At 42.0% G+C, this 22,419-nt stretch overlaps 1 protein-coding gene across 11 annotated transcripts in view; it reads left to right on the forward strand.

The window, feature by feature from the left end:
- The window catches only part of LOC18442771 (cadmium/zinc-transporting ATPase HMA2), a 29,001-nt gene extending 22,049 nt beyond the window's left edge, over window positions 1–6,952 (forward strand). For 8 of the 11 annotated variants that reach the window (XM_088860848.1, XM_011628192.3, XM_088860858.1 and 5 more), the window contains one exon: window positions 6,017–6,952. In XM_088860848.1, the coding sequence (XP_088716974.1) occupies window positions 6,017–6,676 (660 nt within the window). In that variant the 3' untranslated portion in view covers window positions 6,677–6,952. Of the gene's footprint in view, window positions 1–5,993 lie in introns of all 11 variants that reach the window. The other 3 variants (XM_088860875.1, XM_088860883.1, XM_088860889.1) reach the window with 1 other exon arrangement.
- The last annotated feature ends 15,467 nt before the right edge of the window (window positions 6,953–22,419 follow it).

A 22,419-nucleotide genomic window follows, 5' to 3' on the forward strand; every position in this document is an offset into this window, starting at 1 on the left:
TCCTCTCTTGGTCGATGGCCTCCCCTCCCTCATCACGTTTCGTCTCTCCGGTGGACCCTTTGCAGGGAGAGAACCTTCACAGACATCTGTCTGCTTAGTCCCTCGAGCCTCAAGACAACTGGACTATCGTTTCTAGGAAACGACAACCACGCAAGCTCCATCATCAATATTTCCCGGTGTGACGCCTCCTTCTCTGCCTTCCACCTACCACCCCCTGTCCCCCATCACGAGGCCGCTCGTACCCAGGGTATTCCGAACCCTCCATCGACCCTTCACGCTTAGATCCTTTTCGGCTCTTTGCCAGAAATGCTTCACCTACTACTCACTGGTTTGTACTCTCTCTCCTTCTCAAAATCTCTCATCACGTCAACTACCGTAGCCCGCCACCCTTTCGCTCACCCGCCATCATCACTATCTCCAGAAGCCTCGTCCGGCCCGGTGGACAACACTCGGTCCCAATCCTCCAATCCCTTACCCATGGCACCTTTCTCTCTCCCTTTAACTCCGGACCTGACCCTGCCCCTCCCCCGTCCCCCCTCCTAATCGATTTTGACTTGGATAGGGGTGCCAATCAGGACCACCTCGACCCTTCTTCCTCTGATCTTCCTGCAATGGCAGACTCCTCTAGAGCAGAGAAGAACTCGCAAACAATGGATCCTAGCATGTTGGCCAGCCATGTGCTTCCATCGGTTATAGTTGGTTTTCCTGCCGACCCTCTTAGCGGCGACCCCATCATCATCTTTGTTCCTCTGGTCCCTCTTTCTCCCACCCCAGTTATTCTTCCAAACTTAATCCCACTGCCCACTCCACCTTCACCTATTCCCTTTCTTGACCCCTTCGCCGCTAATCTACCCCCCAACTTCTCAAATCCTCTTTTTTCGGCTCTTGTTGGGGAACCTTCTAGCCTCACTACCTTTTCCCCTCTTCCCCCTTTTCCTGTCATCCCCACTTGCTCACCAACCTTTGGGTTAACTCCACCCTCTGTACCTACCCCCCACTCTCCCCACCTCTCTCCTTCCCCCTCCTCCCTTCTTCGTAATAATGTCCCTCATCTCACTATTATGTTTTCGCTTCTGGGTCGGTCTCTGCTTCCCCGCTGTCATCACCTGCTTCTCTGGGGATTTCTTCTCCTCCGCCTCCCCTCTCTCTGGCTGAACCAAGTGCCCCTTCAATAGGGGATCCTTTTGGTATTTCGACGGGTATTTTCAGACCTACTGCGGCAGATGGCCTTCCTTTTCCAGTGTTGCCGACTCTACCTACGCCTTTTGTGCTCTCCTAATCGGATTCAACAAGATCATATCTCTTGGTCGATACCATGGGGGATCCTCTCTCCCCCCCTTCGGTGGACTCGGATTGTCAATGGCATCGATGCAGGACAAGGCCAGATCCGGGGTGTCATGAAAATGATGGGTTCCCCCCACACCGGACCCGATGGACCTTTCCAAGAATTCTTCAAGGCCGATATGCAGTCTCGCATTCGGGTAAGCAAGAAGGGTTCTCGCGAGTTAGCTAATCTAGCTAGCAGCATAAACTACGACAAACCTTCATACTCTCCTTCCTAAGGAACACACTAGAGGTCTTTTGGTGAGACGTTCCCTCAAGAACTCTCCTCTCTCTTTCACCCCTCAATCCTGATACTCTCTTGGAACATTCGAGTACTCGGACTGCCCCTCAAGAAGCAGGCAGTCAGGGATCTCTGTTTCAGGCACATGCGCACCTTTTTGGCTTTGATCAAGACGAAACTACCTAATCCTTCCCTGTTACTGGTCCGACAAGTTTGGGGGCGCCGACCCTGTCAATGGGTTACTCTCCCCGCTGAGGGTGTCTTGGAGGGAATTTGGGTTATTTGGGATCCCACAGCCCATTCCCCTGGATTCCACCCACTTAGCTAGGTTCTTTGTCTCCATTCTTCTGTCTAGGATCCTTGACAGTCTGCAGTGGAAATTTTTTGCGGTCTACAAACCCAATTCTAATGCCGATAGACCTGTTCTTTGGGATGAACTTAACCTCGTTGTCCAGCTTCCTCACCCAGTTTGCTGTATAGGTGGGGACTTCAATGTCACTAGGTGGTCCCATGAGAGAAATACCTCGTCCAGAATAACCCTGGCTATGTCAACTTTTTCTGACTTCATCACCCTTAATAACCTGGTCGACTTACCTGGTCGACTTACCCACTCAAGGAGCTCAGTTTACCTAGTCCAACCACGTCTCCAACCCGTCCCTCTCTAAATTGGACTGATTCTTGATTTCCATTGACTAGAACTCCACTTTCCCTGGGACTCGCTCTCTAGCCCTTCCTAAACCCACCTTAGATCATTGTCCCATTCTATTAGACTCTAACCCAGTCGAGAGTGGTCCCAAACCTTTCAGATTCGAGTAGGCCTGGTTAGAAGAACCTTCCCTTCTAAACCAATTTTCAGACTGGTGGTTGTCTCTTTCAAACCTGGTAGTCAGATGGGCCGACTTCAAACTACAGCGCAAGTTGCAGTTATTGAAGGCACAACTCAAAACATGGAATAGGGGTCTTTCGGGGTTCCTAGGGCCACATAAAACCTCCACCTTCAGTCCGTAGACACTCTAGAAGAGTCCAGATCTCTCTCAGATCTTGAACTCCTTCAAAGAGACAAACTCAAATTACAATACCAATCCATCCTCAAGAAAGAGGAAATTTTCTTGTATTAGAGGTCCTGGATCAAGTGGCTGAATGCCGAAGATCTCAACACTGGCTTTTTCCACAGGACTGCCAATTGTAGGCATAGAGACAACACCATCTCCCATCTTTTAGTGGGAGAAAACCTGTTAAAACAACCTCCAGAAATAGAGCAAGCCATCCTTGGCTATTTCCAAAACCTTTTTTCTGCTCCCTCTGGTCGTTGGCCTCTCATGGGGGACCTTGAGTTCTTGGTTCTACCTCCAGGCAAAGCCTGTTGGTTAGAGAGACCTTTTTTCGAAACCGAAATCCTGGCTGCCATCTCTGATTTGGATTGGGATAGAGCCCCTGGGCCCGACGGCTTCCCCATTGCACCTTTCAAATTGTTTTGGGGATAATTTAGAGACAACTGTCTCATTCTCTTTGATGAATTCTTCTCTATGGGGATTTTACATCGGGCTTTGAATGCTACTTTCATCATGCTTATCCCCAAGATGGAAGGTGCAACCCAACTTAAAGATTTCCGCCCTATAAGCCTAGTGAATTCCACCTACAAAATCCTAGCTAAAGTTCTGGCTTCCCGCCTCAAAGAGGTCCTCCCTCTAGTTATTTCTCCCTCTCAAAGTGCTTTCATCAAAGATCGTCGGATCTTAGATGGGGCCCTTGTGGCCCACGAATGCATACACTCCAGACGCTTGGCCAATGACCCTGGTATTGTAGTCAAGCTTGACTGGAAGAAGGTTTACGACCATGTAGATTGGGACATCCTTGAAGAAACTCAGTCTAGGATGGGTTTCGGTATGAGGTGGAGAGCTTGGATGAGAGCATGTTATTCTCATCCTCACTTCTCCATCCTCATAAACGGAACCCCTAAAGGATACTTCCCTTCAACCAAAGGCCTTAAGATAGGGAGATCCCCTTTCCCCCTTCCTCTTCACAATCGCGGTTGAGGTTTTCAGTCGATCCATTTCCAAAATGTATACGACTGAATGGCTGCATGGCTTCTCAGTTGGACCCCGGGGGCCCCCAAGGTCTCTCATCTCTAATATGCAGACGATACCTTGGTATTCTGCAACGCCACACCCGAAGAGATCCACTACCTATGCTTCTTTCTTAGGTGCTTCAATTTTGCAATTGGCTTCAAAGTCAACTTTGACAAAACCACAATGATGGGGGTAGATGTAGATTCAAACAACCTCACGAACTTCGCTGATAGGTGGGGTTGTGGGGTTAAAGTCTTACCCTCCAAATACCTAGGGCCACCTCTTTGCATAGGCAAACCAAAACAAATGTTGTGGTCTCACATTGTAGACGAAGTGGATCGTAGACTTGCTGGATGGAAAGGTCGTTGCCTCTCTCCGGGAGGAAGGTTTACTCTGATCAAGGCTTCCCTTGCAAACATCCCGATCTACCAAATGTCAATCTTCCACATGCTTGTGGCAGTTAGTTCTAGAATTGAATAGTTAATGCGAAGATTCTTCTGGTCAGGAGACAACTCCAACAATGAATTCCATTTGATTGCTTGGGACAAAATCTACCAGCCTAGGAAAAAGGGAGCTCTAGGGATCAAGAACTTAAGAACACAAAACTTGGCTCTCCTAGGTAAATGGTGCTGCCGTTTGACGACATTAACGGACCAGTCTGCTCATTTTTCTGAAGTTTAACTCTACCCCCATTCTTCCCTTAGCTCCTGCTGCTGTCGCCGCTCAGGCCTGGGCATCCTTTGTACCCCCTAAAATCAAGATCTTCATGTCACTGGCTCTCTCCCAGAGAGTCCTCACAGTAGACCAACTGGAAAGAAGAGGAATCTCGATTCCTAATCGATGCGTCATCTGTCTTGCAGCCGAGGAAACCAATAATCACCTACTGCTGGATTGTCCCTTTGCCTTCAACCTTTGGGGGCAATCCTAAAACTCTTCAATGTTCAGTGGGTGTTACCGGCAGAGTTGACATCCATTCTCTCTTCAATCCAACCTTTCCCCTGGCTTAAGGCTGGGATCCTTCTATGGAAATCAACGGTGGCTGCATCTCTTTGGGCCCTCTGGATCAAGTGCAACAAAAGAATCTTCCCGGGGGAGTTCTCCCCTTAGCACAAAGTGTTTAACAAGCTCAAGTCCACGATAATCTTTTACTGTTTCAATGGAGTCTCTGCTTCGGCTTTCACCCAGGATTGGTGCAATGTCCTTCAATTCCATCGCATGCTCCAGCGGAGGGCTTGGAAGCGCCCGCCTCCTGGTCAGCTTAAGCCTAATTTCGACGGTTGTTCCCTCGGCAACCATGTCCCGTCCAGCATAAGATCCATCCTCAGAGACCTCCTTGGTACTACTGTGGCGACTGTTTCGGCCACGCCAACTCTATGGAGGCCGAAGTGTTATCACTTCTTGAAGGCCTCAAACTCATTGAACCTCTCCATCTGCACTCTCTAGCTGTGGAAGGAGACTCCAAGAATACCATCTCTTGGGCTCAGAGACTTTCTCCCTCCCCCCCCCCTTGTTTGGGGAGATTGACCACCTTTGTAGGAATACGTTCGTCGTGTGGACACATACCTTGAGGGAATGAAACCAAGAAGCTGATACTCTAGCAAACGAAGCAGCGGCGATGGCTGGCAACTAGAAGATTTTTTGGTTGCTTGGCCTTTTTTCTCTATTGTGCTTTGTGGATCGGCCTGTTTTCCTAGGTTGTTGTGCCTCACTGTAACCTCCTAAAAGAGGATTTTGATTCTGCTTTCCCTGGTCTATTTTATCCTTGAGCATTCTCCTCTGTGGATCGCCAAGGCCTTTTGTACTTTTTTTTTTTCTCTATTAAAGGTTAACATTCTCAAAAAAAAAAAAAATTTGCAGTCATAACCAACTGTATGTTTCTTCAACTCTATTGTCGATTGTGCACTTTCTAGCTCCATTACACCGCACATGAATGAATTGTTCCCAGAAAAGTTTGGTTCTTTAATGATGGAGCTTAGATATTTCCAATGTTTCAAATTTAAAAACAGAGGAAAAAAGGAAATCCTGGTGTAAATTTGTAATGACTCCTTAAGAACTTAAGCCTCATCTAAAAAGCAGGTAAGAAAAAGAAAACATGGCGCACATTTATAATGATTCCTGATAAACTTAAGCCCAATTTGGGTGAGCCAAATGTAAGTAAATAGGACCGTCTTTTCTGCTTCATGCATTTATGAGTAAAAATGACATATTTTAATGGCCTTTAGAATTCATGTGCAGTGGACTTTCAGAACCCTGCTTATCAAATAAATGTTGCCACAACTCCCACCTGTAAAACTATTTTGTTTTTTCACTCATTAACAATTAGCTCCATGCCTTTATTCACTTATTGGGATGTCCAAAAGGGTCTTCTCCATTTCTAATGCAGCTAGAGAAGGAGATAGATGTGATCCACTCTGAGCTGCTCCCAGATGAGAAGGCACAAAAGATAGTAGACATGAAGAAGTCACATGGCCTCACTGCAATGGTTGGGGATGGGATCAACGATGCACCCGCTCTCGCTGCAGCTGATGTGGGTGTTGCCATGGGCGCCTCCGGCTCTGCGATTGCTTCTGAAGCCTCACATGTGACCTTGATGTCTGACGACCTCCGCCAGTTCCATGAGACCATTCTTACCGGCCGTAGGACCCGCTGGAAGATTGCTGAGAATATTAGCCTCTCTGTTGTCCCAAAGGTCACAATCGTAGTCTTGGCTCTTTGTGGCCACCCATATATGTGGGCTGCCGTTTTGGTAGATATGGGCGCATGCCTTCTTGTCATAATGAATAGCATGCTGCTTCTTGGCATATGGAATGGCAAAGGAAAGAGCCCCGTATGTTACAGGGTTGCAGGAGGTCTCACAGACCAATATCCATGCCTCCCAGCTGACCCCTTGTACAAATTCTTGAAGGTTACAGGTGAGGACACATCTGAGAGCACCGTGGACATTCACGAGCCTCTCTTGCGTGCTGAGGTGAAACCCACTTGTGCATGTTGCCAGAAAAAAGCTGAAGAGGTCAGGATTCCGATGGTCGATGATGTTTACTAAATCGAAAATAGGTTGCTAGATAGATAGTTTGTGTTCATTTTTTTTTTTTAATTTGTGATTCCACCAATTTCAGACGCGTGTGTGCAGCAGGGTCTGGCCGACTATCCCCCAAACCATCTTGTATAAAATGTTTCTCATCACTAGAATGATTTACCATCTATTTCCCTTAGGGTGAGGTTTGTATAGTATTGAAGCAAGGTGTACCTCAAAACTATGCAAAAAATGCAGTTTCCGTGCCACAAAGCCTTGCAATAATGAAATTTAAAGTTCCATGAATGTGACGATCCAGCAGATCTTTAGACACTTGAAAATATTGAAAATTGACGGTCCAGATAATGTGTTAGAAGAACTATTTTTACTCTTAAAAATCGTTTTTTTTTTTTCATGTCTATGAATCCTGAGGTCGAGATGACTGATTTGGGGGTCTTCCAGCATAGGAATAACCTTCCTAGTCGGTTTCTAGGTGCACCTCACTTGTACAGTATCAGTTGACAACTTATATGAACTTTTTCCTTTCCTTTATGTTTATCTCAATTTACCAAGTTTGCGGTCGTTTACTATACGGAGGAATGATCTGGTAGAGCCTTACCCATAGTTAACAATTCATGTGATGGCACTATATTAGCAAACCAATAAGCCAATATTAATTCAATTTCGGCCTGAAAAAGCCGACATGAAAGGTCAAAAAACTGAAAAAGAGTGTCGAAAACTCGTTTAGTGAAAGAAGTGATTAGTTTGGTTTTGACTCAAAAGAGGAGACTTAAATACCAGGTATATTTATGTGTATATATGTGAATGGAGGACAGTTAATTACATCAACTTTCAAGAAAAACGAGAGAATCAGTTCCAATGTACACAACTAACGAATAAACCAATATTAGTACCTTCTTGGTACTCAAAAGGAGATATATACAATTGCAAAATCAACACAAAATAATAAAAAGGAATGCACTAATGCCATTTTAAACAAATTTTAAGATTGGATTTTTGAGAAAATGCTAAAATATGGTAATATTTCGTTTTCTTTAAATAAGTATTTCAAAAATATTTTGAAAATCACACCTTTTAAACTTTTCATGGAAATATTTAGCTTATTTTCTTCAAAAAAACACATTTTAAATAGAGTTTTGAATATCCTTTCTTTTTTTTTGGAGCTTGCTTCATAGTATTGTCCAAACGATGGTTGGATGGGTTTTTTGAGAGATTGAAACAAACTGAGGCGGGGTTTCATTTTCAGTTTCGTCTTTCGTGCTACCGGATGGGTTCCAATCCATGGATGGAGATCTGCTGGTTCAGGAAAAATAGGTTGAGATAGTTTCTCTTATGCCAAATGCTTATCCTTTTGATTCAGAGTTTCCTCTAATGAAAAATGGAGATGCTTTTAATTCTACCTTTGTTTGGGGATGGTAGGATTCGAACATGGGATGTTGTATTGTAATCTTTTTCTCTTTCACCAGACAAATAATGTGTCAGTTACGGGAATCGAACTCGTGTAAACTAAACATAAACAACTTCTTTTGAGCGTGGTAAGATTCTGAAGTTCGTTGATGTCCTTTTCGGAAGAATTTTCTAGGCTTGAAGAAATCTATTGGAAACAGAGATCTCGGGTTAAATGGCTTAAGGAAGGGGACCGTAATACTAAATTCTTTTATGCAGTGGCTAGTGCTCGTAGAAGGCATAATGATATATCAGGCGTAATTATCCCTGGGGTTGAGGAATACAACAATTTGGAGTGGGAAAATATAGTTGTTCATTTTCGAAAAGCTTTCTCTTTTGAGGTTCCTCTCAAACCTAAATTAAATGGTTTGTCATTTATGTCCATCCTTGAGGCAGTTGCGAACAAACTTGAAATAGGGGTAACTATGGAAGAATTAAAAAGTGGAGTTTTTAAACTTCCGGGTGATAAATCTCCAAGACCGGATGGCTTCCCGTTATTCTTCTTTTAGAAATTTTGGCCTATGGTTAAGGTGGATTTATTGAATATAGCGAGAGAGTTTATGAATACGGGTGAATTGTTTAAGGGTGTCAATGCTACTTTTATAGCATTGATTCTTAAGAGATCTATGATTTGTTCTCTCTCTGATATAAGGCCTATCAGTATGCTCACCAGTCTTTACAAAGTCATTGCCAAAATTTTGGCAGAGAGATTAAAGTTGGTCCTCCCTCTGCTTGTCTTTGATACCCAAGCAACTTTTATTCAAGATAGGATGATCTCTAATAGTGTGTTCACAGCGCTAAGAATGTATCCATTCCAGGTTGTTAAGTAAGGAACTGGAGGTGGTAATTAAGTTGGATATAGATAAAACTCATGATAGAGTGGAGTGGTGTATTTTAATGGAGATTTTAAAAAAAATATGGGTTTCGGATCTAAGTGGAGAAGTTTGATTTTTGGGTGTCTGTCGACGACACACTTTTCTATCCTTATAAATGGAAGTCCGAAAGGTTTTTTCAGGGCATCGAGGGGACTTAGACAGGGTGATGCCTTATCACTCTTTCTATTCACCCTATATGCGGAATGCTTCAGCATAATGATTTGCAAAATAGTTGAGAGGGGAAATTTTTCAGGCTTTAAGGTGGCTTAGAGTGGTATGCAAATCACCCATCTGCAATATGCAGACGACACGTTATATTTTTGTGATGCAGATATTTCTCAAGTAGCTAACATTGAGAGATTTCTGAAGTGTTGTGAGGTGCTCATGGGGTTGAAGGTTAATTTTGGAAAAACAACAATGATTGGGGTTAATTGCGATGAGGTAGTGGTGCGAGATCTAGCAGGGAGGTTTGGTTGCAGGGTGCAGAGTTTCCCTTTAAATATTTGGGTCTTCCGATTTCAAATGGCAATCTACCGGTAGCTGTCCGGAACAGTGTTATTCAGAGAGTGCAATTTAAGTTAGACCTTTGGAAAGCAAAATATCTATCCTTAGGAGGCCGTGTAACTCTTCTATCGTCTTGTTTGACTAATCTCCCTATCTACCAAATGTCTCTATTACTTATGCCGATAGCAGTGGCAAAACATATAGAGTTTATGATGCGCAATTTTTCATCTTATTAGATGGGAGAAGGTGTGTACACCTAAGAAGGAAGGGGGTATGGGTTTTCGAAGTTGCCTCTGATGAATGTTGCGCTTTTGTGCAAATGGTGGTAGCAAAGCATTCACTGCAATGACCAGTTGTGGTGTAAAGTGCTTGTATCTAAATATGGGGTGAATAGATATGACATGTGGATTAACATGGCAAGCGGAAGGGATAACATCTCTTTCCCTTGGAGAGATATTTATGCATTCAAATAAGTGGTTGATCGTAATGTTAGATGGTTACCTAGGTCGGGGGCTTCTATCTCCTTTTGGCACCATAAGGGGTTGGGAGTTGTACCCTTAAGATATGTTTATCTTCTTCTTTATGAGACGGTTAGCGTTCCCCAAGCGTCTGTTGCATATCTAGTGGAAATACGGAATGATAAGGTTTGCTGGAATAACACCTTCCCTTATGATAGAATTCATAGCTATTTATATCAGCCTCTAATCAATTTGTACAAGGATCTTGAGCCGATGTATATCAGGCAGCATAATGAGGATGAGATTATTTGGAAAATTGAAAAAGATGGTCAGTTCATGGTTAATTCGGTTTACAGTCTTCTGTTTCACGATAGAGTTCGATGGAATCTCCTAAAGATTTTGAAGATTTGTAAGTGACCTATTCCTCATAAAGTACAAGTTTTTATATGGTTAGCAACTCAAGATAAAGTTCTCGCAGTTGATAATCTCATTAAGCGTGGGAAGATAATTACGAATATGTGCCTTACGTGTAAAGCTGATGGGGAGATTGGGGCGCATTTATTTATTCAGTACCTGTTCATTTCCAAAATTTGGTGGTGGTGTTTACAGATGTCAAGGATAAATTTAATGTTGCCCCAACATGTGGTGGATTTGATTATTCAAATGGATGTTCCCTTACCGAAAATTGGTAGAGATTTTGGATGATTCTATGGGGGGTGATACTTTGGGAAGTGTACCTGGAAAGGCATCGAAGGACTTTTGAAGGGGTGGTTTGGAGCGTTGGAAGGGTTTTGAACAATATCAAGTTGCCTTTGTGGTCTTAGTTATCAGTCTCAAAGGTAAGCAGAGGAATCTCTTAAACCGATATGATGATTAATATGAGTAATCCTTTTCAATTAGATGTGCCTAGAAGCAGACCAAGTGCACGGTGGAAGCCACCTGACCAAGGGTTACTGAAGCTGAACTTTGATGGTAGTTCTTTGAGTAACCCAGGCCCGACAGGATTTGGTGGAGTGATACGTGATTGGCAAGAAAACATGGTAGTGGCTTATGCTGGTCCAAGTGGTGTTACTACGACAAACCATGTTGAGTTACTTGCTATCTTAGATAGTTTGAAGATTTTTGTGGCTAAAAATTTTGATGGTGGCTATATCATTGAAGAGGATTCAATGAATGTGATTAAGTGGCGTCAGAAAGATCAGTGGTTCCCATGGCAGTTAAAATTAATAGGTTTGCAAATTTTCGATATGTTGTCTGTTTTGACATGTTCCTTAGCTCATGTGTATAGGGAGGCAAATGATTTGGATGATTTATTGGCTAAGAGGAGAGTGGAAATGGAGTCCTTAATGATCTTTGATAATGTAGAAGCCTTGATGTAATTTGTTTTATCTTAATAAAGGTTGAATTTTGTCAAAAAGAAAAGAGAGTGGTAAGATTCTCACCAACTCAAATTGAGGGCCCCTACTCAGTTTTATTAAACGGTGCGGTTTGTATAGAGCCTAGGCTCTAAACAATCAAATTAGAGCTTACTTTTAAATAGTGTTGAGAAATGTGGTTTCAATATTGGAAATCTTTGAGATAGCCTTAAAATATATTTTTGTCTTTATTTTTAAAGTTTAATGCTTCAAAAATAGTGTAGATCAACAGATCTATGAAAACTTGAAAATATTGAAAATTGACAGTCCAAAAATACATTACAAAAGACACTCTTTCCAAACCTTGAAATCCATTTTTTTCTCATGTCCATGCATCTTGATGTCGAGATGATCAATTTGAGGATATTTGAGCATCAAAACAACATTTCTAATGGAATTTTTGAGGTAGGCTCTAATTTGATTGTTTAGAACCTCGGCTCTATATAAACTTTTTCTTTATGACAATATAAAACGTGTTGATACATATCATTTTACAGCGGGTGCAGTTTGTATAGAGCCAAGGCTCTAAGCCCACCTTCAAATAGTGTCCAGAAATGTGGTATCAATACTGGAAATCATTGTGATAGCCTTAAAATATATTTTCATCTTTAATTATAAAATTCAAAGCTTCAAAAGTACTGTAGATCGAGCAGATCTATAAAAACTTGAAAATCTTAAAAATTGACAGTCCAAAAGTGCATTACAAGATGCACTATTTCCAAAAGTTAAAATCCATTTTTTTCTCATTTCCATATATATCTTGATGTAGAGATGATCAATTTGAGGATATTTGGGTGTCAAAACATCCTCTTCGAATGAAATTTTTGAGGTGGGTTCTAATTTGATTGTGGAGAGCCTCATCTCTATATAAACTTTTTCTTTTTACAACCCTTCTGAAAACTAGCAGCATTATATAGAAGCAAAGTAATGAAGAAATCAGGTGGCAGCCAACCCCAAATAGTTGGGATAAGGCTAAAATGATATGGTGACATCAAAGATAAGATGTAGTATTGCAATTGTCTACTCCTAAAGTAAATAGCTTAGACCTAATATTATGAATAGTTATGGGGTAATGTGTGGAGAACAAGCCCGTTATATCCTAGCTCCCGATTTCTACCAGTCCACACCTTGAGCCAGATGACGCAAACGGCAGTGCATGGTATAAAATTATGTTTTTTTTTAACTATTACTTCTAGGGAGATGATTGAGAAATAAAATGTTGGCATGGAGGTCATAAACTTGATTTTAAACATATCTAGACTGCTTAGAATGTAGAAAAAGAATAGAATTTCTCAGGTACCTGAAATCATGAAAACACCCGATTTTGTACACAACAGTGAATTTAAGGAGCATGCACGCTATGCTTCCCCAAGAGCAAATATTATACACTTAATCCCTTGGCAAAAGATCTATCAATGGTGCCGAAAACGATACAAGATGGAATAAGTAGCTCTGGTAGCATTAAGCCTTTTCTTCTGGCACATTTCGATTCATAAGGGTCAATTGGCAATCACTCAGAATATGAAGAAGGGTGAAAATCTCCAATGACATTATCAATGGCACCAACTTCTTTCGCAAATATGTTGGGTCCCGAAATCCCCTATTTTGTACCAGTCTCAGGCACTCTGAGAATACCTTCAGAGGCACTTCAGTGGCACATGAAGTTGATAATGAAGGTACCAATGGCGTCAACGCTTTTACCCTGGAACCCCCTATTTGAATTAGGTTTCTCAAGAACACTGAGAACGCCTTAGAGATTTAGTGGTTATAGGAACACACATTACAGTAAAAACAGTAACTCGAAAACATGAAGAAAATAGGCACACAACACTTTTCATTTCTAAAACAAAAGTCTGTATGGATGATTAAAGGACTAAATTGAAAAATAAAATAAAACAATACTGAGAAAGAAAAACAAACGGTGTCACTCCTCGCCCTTAGAAGAGGAAGCACTAGCAAAATCACCATGGCACTCGAGCCAAGAAGAAACCCGAGCCATCATTTCACGCACTTGGTCAGGCTTGGATCTACCTTGCTCGGGATCCCGCGAGGACCCGAGTTCGATTGACCCCCTCTCGAACAACTGCCTTGACCTTATGAGCGTGTGTGCGTCTTGTGTGCCACGCACGGATAGGTATGTCCAACTATGAGAAGATTTTAATGCGATGAAGAAATGGACTCAAGCACCTACCTCACAGCTGTTTTGAGTTCGTGGGATAAGCTCGGGCTATTACCCTCTTAGATCAATGAATGAAAACCTTCAAGTTATCCAGCAGCACGGTTTAGATGCGGCCCTCTCTTTAAACTCAACACCTCACCTGGACTCTCACTTGAAAACCGCTAATGAAATCCAAATATAATATAGTCCTCTTTGATGTGTTTTATGGGTTAATGGTTCTAGTTTTGGGATAGAGTGATAGGACAAGAATAAGAGGAAATTGATAAGAAATTGGTTTAGAGATGAGAAGAAGAAGAAGATGAAGAAAAATACGTAAAAGAAGCAAGGGATGACCCAAAGAAAATTGGGCAGCCTCATGGCGTAACGTCTCCCAAGAGGTATTATACTAAGCATGAAGCCCTGATACCTGGAGGATTTAGAAAGTGGAGTTATAAGATTGAGCCTATAACTATGTCACTAAACCAAGGGCCCCCCTAAATGTGATTAAGGGAGATAAGAAAGTGTGAGAGAGAGAGAGAGAGAGAGAGAAAGATGATAGCCTCTCACAACCTGAACACTGTGTCACTCAGTGGTTAGAGTAGTGAAACACTTATGACTCTAAATAAAACTAACCCATGATGACCCCAACTCAAGTGACCGAGTGTAAGATAATCAGTGTCTCTTATGACCTGACTTCATTGTACGAACTGATGGTTAGAGTAGCAATCCAAGAGTTAGAACCCTAGGGCACTATCTCAAGATGACCCCAAATCGAACGCTCAAGAGATGAAAGGAATAGTAAGTGAAGAGAGAAGTAAAAGAATAATGAAATAGAAAAAAAATAAAAATGAATGAGTAGTTGGGGTATGATTTAGAAAGAGAAGAGAATGATTAAAAGTGAGAAAATGGGGTGAATAGGGTCAAAGAATGATGGACCCTCCTAAGGTGCGGGTCCGGGATATGTATGAGGTAGCTTGAGGTAGAAAAGGGTAAGAAGGGATGAAAGGGAGATGGACCCGCCTATGCTTAGGGTTCGAGCTACAAAAAGGGGATGATAGGGTAGGGGAGATAAGAAAGAAGAGAGGGGGAAGATGGACCCACCTATGGCTGGGTACGAGCTCTGGGGGAGTTGAGAGAATAGAGGGGAGAAGAGAGTGGGAGAGAGAGAGAGAGGAGCGGACATCAATTGAGAGAGAAAGTAAGAGTGGAAGAGAGAGAGGAGCGAATGAGAGTGGGAGAGGAGCATACCCGCTTATGGTGTAGGTCTGTGACACAAGCGAGAGGGAGAGAGAGAGTAAAGGAGAGAAAGAAGAGAAGGGAGAGAGGCGGACCCACCTATGGCGTAGGTTCGTAACTCGAGCGAGAGAGAGAGAGAGAGAGAGAGAGAAAGTAAGGGAGAGAAAGAAGAGAAAGGAGGGAAGAGAGTGTCGTGCCCACCCTAGGCGCGAGTCTGGAACTAAACGAGAGAGAGTACTCGGACCCACCCTATGTCCAAGTGACAGAGAGAGAGTGCTCGGACACACTCTGACTCCAAGAGTGAGAGAAAGAAGAAAGAAAAAGAGAAAAAAAAAGAGGGAAAGAGAGAAGAGAGATGAGAGAGAGTAGATCTAGAATGGGCTTGAGCCTAGATGCACCTTCATTGGTCCATTTGCATACACATGAGAGAGAGAGAGAGAGGCCTAAGCCTTAGGTCAAGGTTAAGGTCTAAGGATCTAGGTGTTTAGCTTAGGTGGGTTGGGTTGAGGTATGGTGTATAGCAACTAGGGTGTATGGGATTGGGTAAGTTATAGGCTAACTAAAGTATATAGGATATTATGGTGTATAATGTACTATGGTGTATGGAGTAGGATTGGAAGCTATGGGTTTTAAGGTGTATGAAAGTTAGAAGTCCTAGGGAGTATGGAATTGGGAGTTGGGAATCCTAAGGTAGTTGAAACTTTGGAGTTTTAGGGAGTAGGGTTTCTAGGGGTATTTTCTCTCTCTAAGAAATGTTTCTCTCTTCCCTCATTTTTTAGTCTTGAACTTGAAAGCAAAGTAAAAGAACAAGCTCCAAATGCTCAAGTGTTCAAGAGTTTGATTACAAATGACCAAGAGAGTTATTACAAATTACCTGAGTTCCTTATATAGAGCAATCACAAAACAAGGGTGGAATGTTCAAAAACTACTAAAATTATCAAAACATACACATTTTATGAATTAAAATATTAATCCCAATTTTAGACCAAATGGCCAAAATACCCTTAGGCAATTTTCCACAAATGACAAAATCATTCCTCTATGAGGGGCCTCTTGTCATTGCTAGGCCTCAGGAGCGTTTTCGGATACTTATAGAGGTAATTCGGGCGATCAATCATCGTAGAATCGATGCTTGAACTTTTGTGCATGTTTTGATACCCTTTGATCATCTTGAAACATATTTTTAAGGAATAATACAAAATTCGACCAAGTTTCATAAACTTGACATAGAGCTGCATCTGCTACTTCTTTCATTATTTCGGTAAGGACAGAACGGTCTCGATGGCCCGCTTCAATGCTATGAAAGGTGTCGAGATATCTCTCGACTGGGAAGAAGCGGCACGTCACGCTAAGCTATAACTAAGCAAAAAGCTCACTTACCTTAAGGCTTCGCTTGGGTAAATGGCTTTGAACAAGAAAGTCGTTGTATGGATGTGCTTCTTCGATCACCAATCCGGCATAATCTATGATAGTTCAAGCCTTCATTTTGATCACAAATTGAAGAGAACACTAACACAATCATTTTGTGATAAATTTCATCCATTTTAGTCTTTGTTTGAGCATGTTCCAATTTTAGGAAATCGTCAAAAAATAGGATTCTAGTGACTGAAAAAGTATGCTATCTTCGACCTCAAAATTCATGTCATCTGGCCCCCGATCGTTCATAAAAAATTATATCAAACAGTAGCTCTTCAAAGAACAGTTGCAATAGACCTATACTTGCGACTATCCGACATCGGGATCTTGAGCTATGGCTTGTATGTTATTCTTTATAAAATTTGAATTTTCATATTTTGAGCTCATTTCTTCTCTAAAAATTCTCTCGTTTCAAGTCACACCATGACACATGTCATATGTCAAAACCAGCGAGTCGTCGAGATCTAGCTCATGTCCAAATTTGAGCTTAATTGGACTTAAAACGGGTAAGTTATGAGCATTTGAAAATCATTCCAAAATGAGAAAATATAGTTTTTCATAAATAGAAACTGGTTCACCAAAGCGGCACCGCAATAGTGTATAACCCCCCCTTTTATGGTAATTTAGGCTCAAAATTATCCCAGAGGGTCCGATTGAACTGAAATTTGGTACTTGAGGGTTTTCGACATTCCGGATCCAATGGAAGTGGCCTGATATTATTTTGAGACCCAAAAAATAGGTCTATAATTATAGGGCCCATTTTCAACATGAAATGAACTAAATTTGAAAACCAAGTTTCATCCTGATCGTATCAAAACTCGTCAAAACATGGTGAAACTATGTGGGTATCCTTAAGGTACCTAAAACTACCCTCTCATAAAATTTGAGGCCATTCTGACACTGCTTCAAAGGTCGCACAATTTTAGGCTTATTGCTACAGTGTTCCCGTGGTCTGACAGTGTCTTGGGCACTGACCGGACCAGGTTACTGCCGGCTTTCTTCTTATTCGTTCCGATGATACAAGTACATAAAAAATGACGTATAACAATGCCTTCCATTAAGGATGGCTCTAGGTCCATGTGGGGGAGCTTGACGCTCAGAAGGAGTTAGAGGCACAACCTCGACCCTTCTAAGATCCCCTTCAAGAGGTAAGGGCCAAAAAGGGGCAGGGATGGCCCATTCCCACCACCCTTGGTGCATAGCCGAACTTCTTGGAACCTCTGTCTTTGCTAGTCGCTCCCTACGAGAGGATGAGCAATTCCACCAACTCATGGTTATCAGCTAAAGGATATTGTAGGAATAACCCCGTATGGGGTAGACGGGGCATCAGTTAAAGTCGCTTTGATCCAAGAGATACCCATGGCTGAAACAGAGATACCGAAGGACTCGGTGGGGAAAGTAATCCTCATAAGAGCTCGGACATCAAAGTCAGAGGGGTATGCCGGCAAGAGGGGAGAATAAGGATAGTGTTCTAAACACTAGATGCACCAGACAAACTCAAAAAGGTTGTCTAGTGCATTCCAGTACTCATCTAGGGGCAAGGATCTGGCCCCATCATCCTCGTAGACTAAACCCCTTTCCTCGACCACAATAATCTGCTCCTATATAGGTTGGAATACTATGATATCTTCGTAAGCCAAAACCTAGCCAAAATAAAGGAATAAATATATGAAAAAAATAACTACTATAAAGCATAATAAAAAAAGGAAGTGAAAATGCACCTGCAAAAATAGCATCCCCCCTTATAGATACCGGCTCATGTGGGCAACACAGTCATAAAGACCTAGAAAAATCCTAGCCAGGAGAGTTGGAACGATAGAGATCTCGCGACTATCCCAAAAGGTAACCGCAAGAGGAATCATCAAAGAATAGACGGTCCTCCAACCCGTTGGAAACAAAACGAGACCAACCAAGAAAAAAATAAAAGGTTTGGACCCGAAGCTCGGAAGACACTCCGGCTTGGGCTCGGACCACGGTTTTCAGGTCGATCCATTTGGCCTTGTAAGGGAACTATATACTTAGGAAATGACGACCTCCAGGCGCATGATTATCGTTCCCAATAGGAAGATGGTTAGGGATATCTCTAAGCCGAAGCCTCGAAATTCAAGCCAACTCCTCTAAGGTGAGCGTGGTCTCGCCAGTATGAAGGAAAAAGGCATTGGTGAGCAGCTTGAAATGATCAGCTAATGCCTCTAGTAGATTAAAATTGATGTGGGAGGTCGCCATATGGAAGACCCCCATCATAGACAAAACGGATAAGGAAGTGGCATGTTTGCCAATCACCAGCAGAAACATACCACTCTCAAAACCGGGATAAGGGGGTAGCCTCAAGGCTTCTCGTCAGCAAACAAATCATGGGCAACATGTGTAGGGAGCCCCATTGGTGATGGTTTGGATTCATTAAAAGTAAGGATGTCCTCTTCTTAAGCAAGAACGATGGCACGATGTCGCCCAAACATGATTACAAATTTAGCAACAAGCAAAAACATCACAAGGAATGTGCTTAATAGAAGTTCAAAAAACCCTGAGAATCTAGGGACTTACATTTATAAACTCAAGTCCGCAGTGCCCAACAAGCTGGACAACGTAGTTGATGCCATTGCCAACCTTATCAAGGACTGGTCACATTGTTTCAAACGGCAAATCCGAGACGTCAGAATGCGGACTGAAATGGCAAGTTTCAAATAAGGGAATGGCCGACCACCTTAATGACGTTGTCAATAGCATAAGAAAAAGATAAAAATACCCCCAAGGCTCTAAACGAACTTCTCAACTTTGTCGACACATGTGTCAACCTAGTCAACAATGAAAAGCCCTATCAAACCCCAAAGAAAGCTTCTGGACCTAAGAATGACTCCCAGCCAGTCAAGGGTACCAGACCTCCTAAAAAGAGAATTACTGCCCGCTCGACCCAAATCCAGTAATTTGCTTTCCCAACAAGACCAAATCCAGTAGTCTATTATCCCAATAGGATCCTAATGACATCTACTCAAAGCAGTGTACGTTAAGCTTCTTAGATGGTGTTCCTAATCGCATGAGCCTAAACTGCATTTTTGAAATGTCTTAAAACCCAATAAAGGGACAACTTTTATCCATGTATAGAGGTGTCAACAGGTTGAGTACCACAAGAAGAACTAGACTGAAAATATAGCTTATGGACCCGTACCCATACCCATATCCAACGGATCCAATACCCAAAAGGATCCAGAACCCAAATTTGTTCATAAAATCCCTTATCCTTTTTGGCGTTTTACAGGATCCAAAGGACTCAAGATCCAAGAAGGGGAATTTACAGCCTTCCTGACTTTTTCATGAATTTGTTCATAAACTACCTTATCCTCTTTATAGGGCACACACCCCTGCGAGTCTATGCCCCTCTTCGATGCGGGATTAATCCCATGTAACTCTATGCCTCATGCTCCCATTTGGGCAATGTACTGGTAGCTTAATAAAGTTTTCACTTTTAAAATAACGGTTGGGCCCATAGTTCCCTTTTAAGTTTTAGCTTTTTAAATATGAGCAGGCAGCTCACGATGAAGAGGAGTGGTCGCAGCTCAGGATGAAAAGTCACGGAAGATTAATCAACTTTTGACTTTAGTTGGCCAGCCTTTGAGCCACAGGACTATAAAACACAGGCATATATTACATAATCTCTCTTCAACAAGTGCATGGGATTGATCCCACATCGAAGAAGTGCATTATGCCAAGGGGGTATAAGGACTATAAAAACGCTCATGAGGCTTTGATTGAACATATATAAGAAAAGCGAATAGTTGTAAGTCCCATGTGGTTGTGTCTATGCGTCAAGTCCTTGGTAAATGTGTTAAAAGAAGTGGGCTCAACTCCTTCCTAAATATATAACTACGATAACTAATAAGTATTAACGGGTCTCGGGTTAGGTATTGGATGGGTCCACTAATACTCAGAATCGTACCCAAAAAGTTTTACCTGTATTAGGTATACCTGGCTGGTCTCGGGTCAGATTTTGGTCCATTGCCACCCATATCTAGGTACTCTCAGCCTTTTTTGTTTGTGATTTTCAGATTTTCTAAACCTTAATTCCTTTGGTTCAAATCATAACCTAATGTTAGTACCTCCTTTTAAAGAACTCTCCTTGATTTTAAAATCATCCCAAAATATTTAAAAAAATGAAAGAGTCGGACCCCTGCCCAATAAGGACGAACAGAGCACACAAAAGGCTGCCCGAGTTTAGAAAGGGAAATGTTGTGAGGAAAAACACCATACCATCCATGAACCCCTAAAAGAAAAACATCTCACTCGATCAAAATTTCTCTGCCTTCTCATTTAACACATCTTCATTGTTATAAACTCGACTTTCCTCGAAATTTTGGCACCACGACCTAAGCTAACAAATGGAGAGCGTAGTGATCGCCCCAAACGATGGGCTAAGCTCACCTCTAGATCCTAGAGACCATATGCATCATAGGTCAACTAATGTCAAGGTTCCAAGCATGGACGTTAATACGCATTACTCGTGTGCCTTTCCACTCAATTATATGTCGCAATCGTCTACTTCTTTTCTGCTCCATCTCGCACCACACGTGTATGATACAAGCGACAAAGAGGGGTGACTGTAGACACCCCGATCCTGATCTAGGAAACTAGGAAAAACCAAAATTATTTGAGACAACTGTCCCAAAACCTGAACCAATCTCCAAAACAAACTACACCCCAACACCCAAGTATTATGTGGCTTAAACAACGTATTATGTGGCTCGTAATTAATGATCATGCAACAAGTATGCCAATTTCGTTAACTAAATTGTCAATATAGGTTAATTTGAACGACTTAGTTTTGATCCCAAACTTCAACAGTGATCAATAAGGATGTTTTCCTATAAACATGGGATCAATTCCCCAATTTCGGAGAATGGATACCTAACGTATACGCCCAAATTCTGTCGCACTAACCCCATACTTGATTATACCTAAAACCTAACCTAGGTCTCGGGCCTTAGAACCTCGGCCCGACTTCCCCAAACCAAGAACCACAAATAACCTAACCTTTTGGACCCTACTTATCCGTTTCCACCTCGTTCAGAAAAACCTTGAAGGATCGGGAGTAGTCATGCAATCATCAACTCTGAATCGACACCGACTCCGAGTGTCGTGCTTGAAGGCCAATCCTAAGGTACACCTTTATTTCATTTCTATTTTCTATTATTTGCTCTCTTTCGTATTTCCAAAATTTCATTGAAATCCCCTCTCCCCTTAAAACCAAGTTCTAAACCTCTTTTGGACTTCAGATTCAAACATATTGGAAGCTGGCTCTGCTGGTCTTGCCCAGTTAATAATTTGACATGAACCTTTTCTCTACCTAATCCTTTGACAAGTTCACGCCCGAAAACAAGGCGGGGATCAAGTTCTCTACCAAATAATTTTAGTATAAACAATCATTGTGCAAGTACGTTATTCACTACTTCACTGACCTAGCATGGATGGTGTTAAACCCTTCTTTACTCCGATTGCAAGATCGATGACACCAACCTTTCACTCCGGTGATCCATTAGAAGACATTACATCATACTGGAGTATGGTAGGGGCACTTTAATAACTGACTCTCATGCAGCCTAACAGTGTCAACAAAGTCTGTGAATTCATACATCGAACTACATCTGATCACTGGACAATCATAAAATAAATATTATGCCATCTGAAAGAAACCATGAGATGGTCTCTTTGTTCGCAAGTCCCATAACCCAGACCTCTCTACATATCCAAAAAGATTCTACATCTTACACTATAAATGGACCCAGTTCATCTCACGTGAAACACGAGAAATATAGAGGTTTTCTCAAATTTGGCTGAACGTTTTCGCCCTAAACCAAAATATGCTTGAAAATAATATGACCAGTGTCACTGTGTGCAAGGGAATCTTCTGAACAGGGTCGAAATGTGATGATGACCTTCAATTCAAAAACCTTATGAAAGAGACATTTAAATCAATTTGCCCGTTTTATTAGGGCCACAAAGGGAGATGCCGTTGGAACATGGAACAAGGTATTGAATGCATTCATTAGAAGCAAAGGACTTCGCTTTGTTTTAAAGAGTCGTGTCACATTCAGCTTCATTATTTTAAGATTGATAGGGAAAGTCGAGGCCAGAAAAGCTAGGCACGGGGAAAAGAAAAACAGATACAAAATGATTGGGATTTGAAAATCTCGAACATGTCATACTGAAAAGGGTGTGGATTTTATTAGGGATCCACACTAAACAATCAAAA

This window comes from Amborella trichopoda, chromosome 1, assembly GCF_054954075.1.
Source record: "Amborella trichopoda isolate Santa Cruz 75 chromosome 1, AtrichopodaSantaCruz75HAP2 v2.0, whole genome shotgun sequence".
NCBI classification, from domain to species: domain Eukaryota; kingdom Viridiplantae; phylum Streptophyta; class Magnoliopsida; order Amborellales; family Amborellaceae; genus Amborella; species Amborella trichopoda.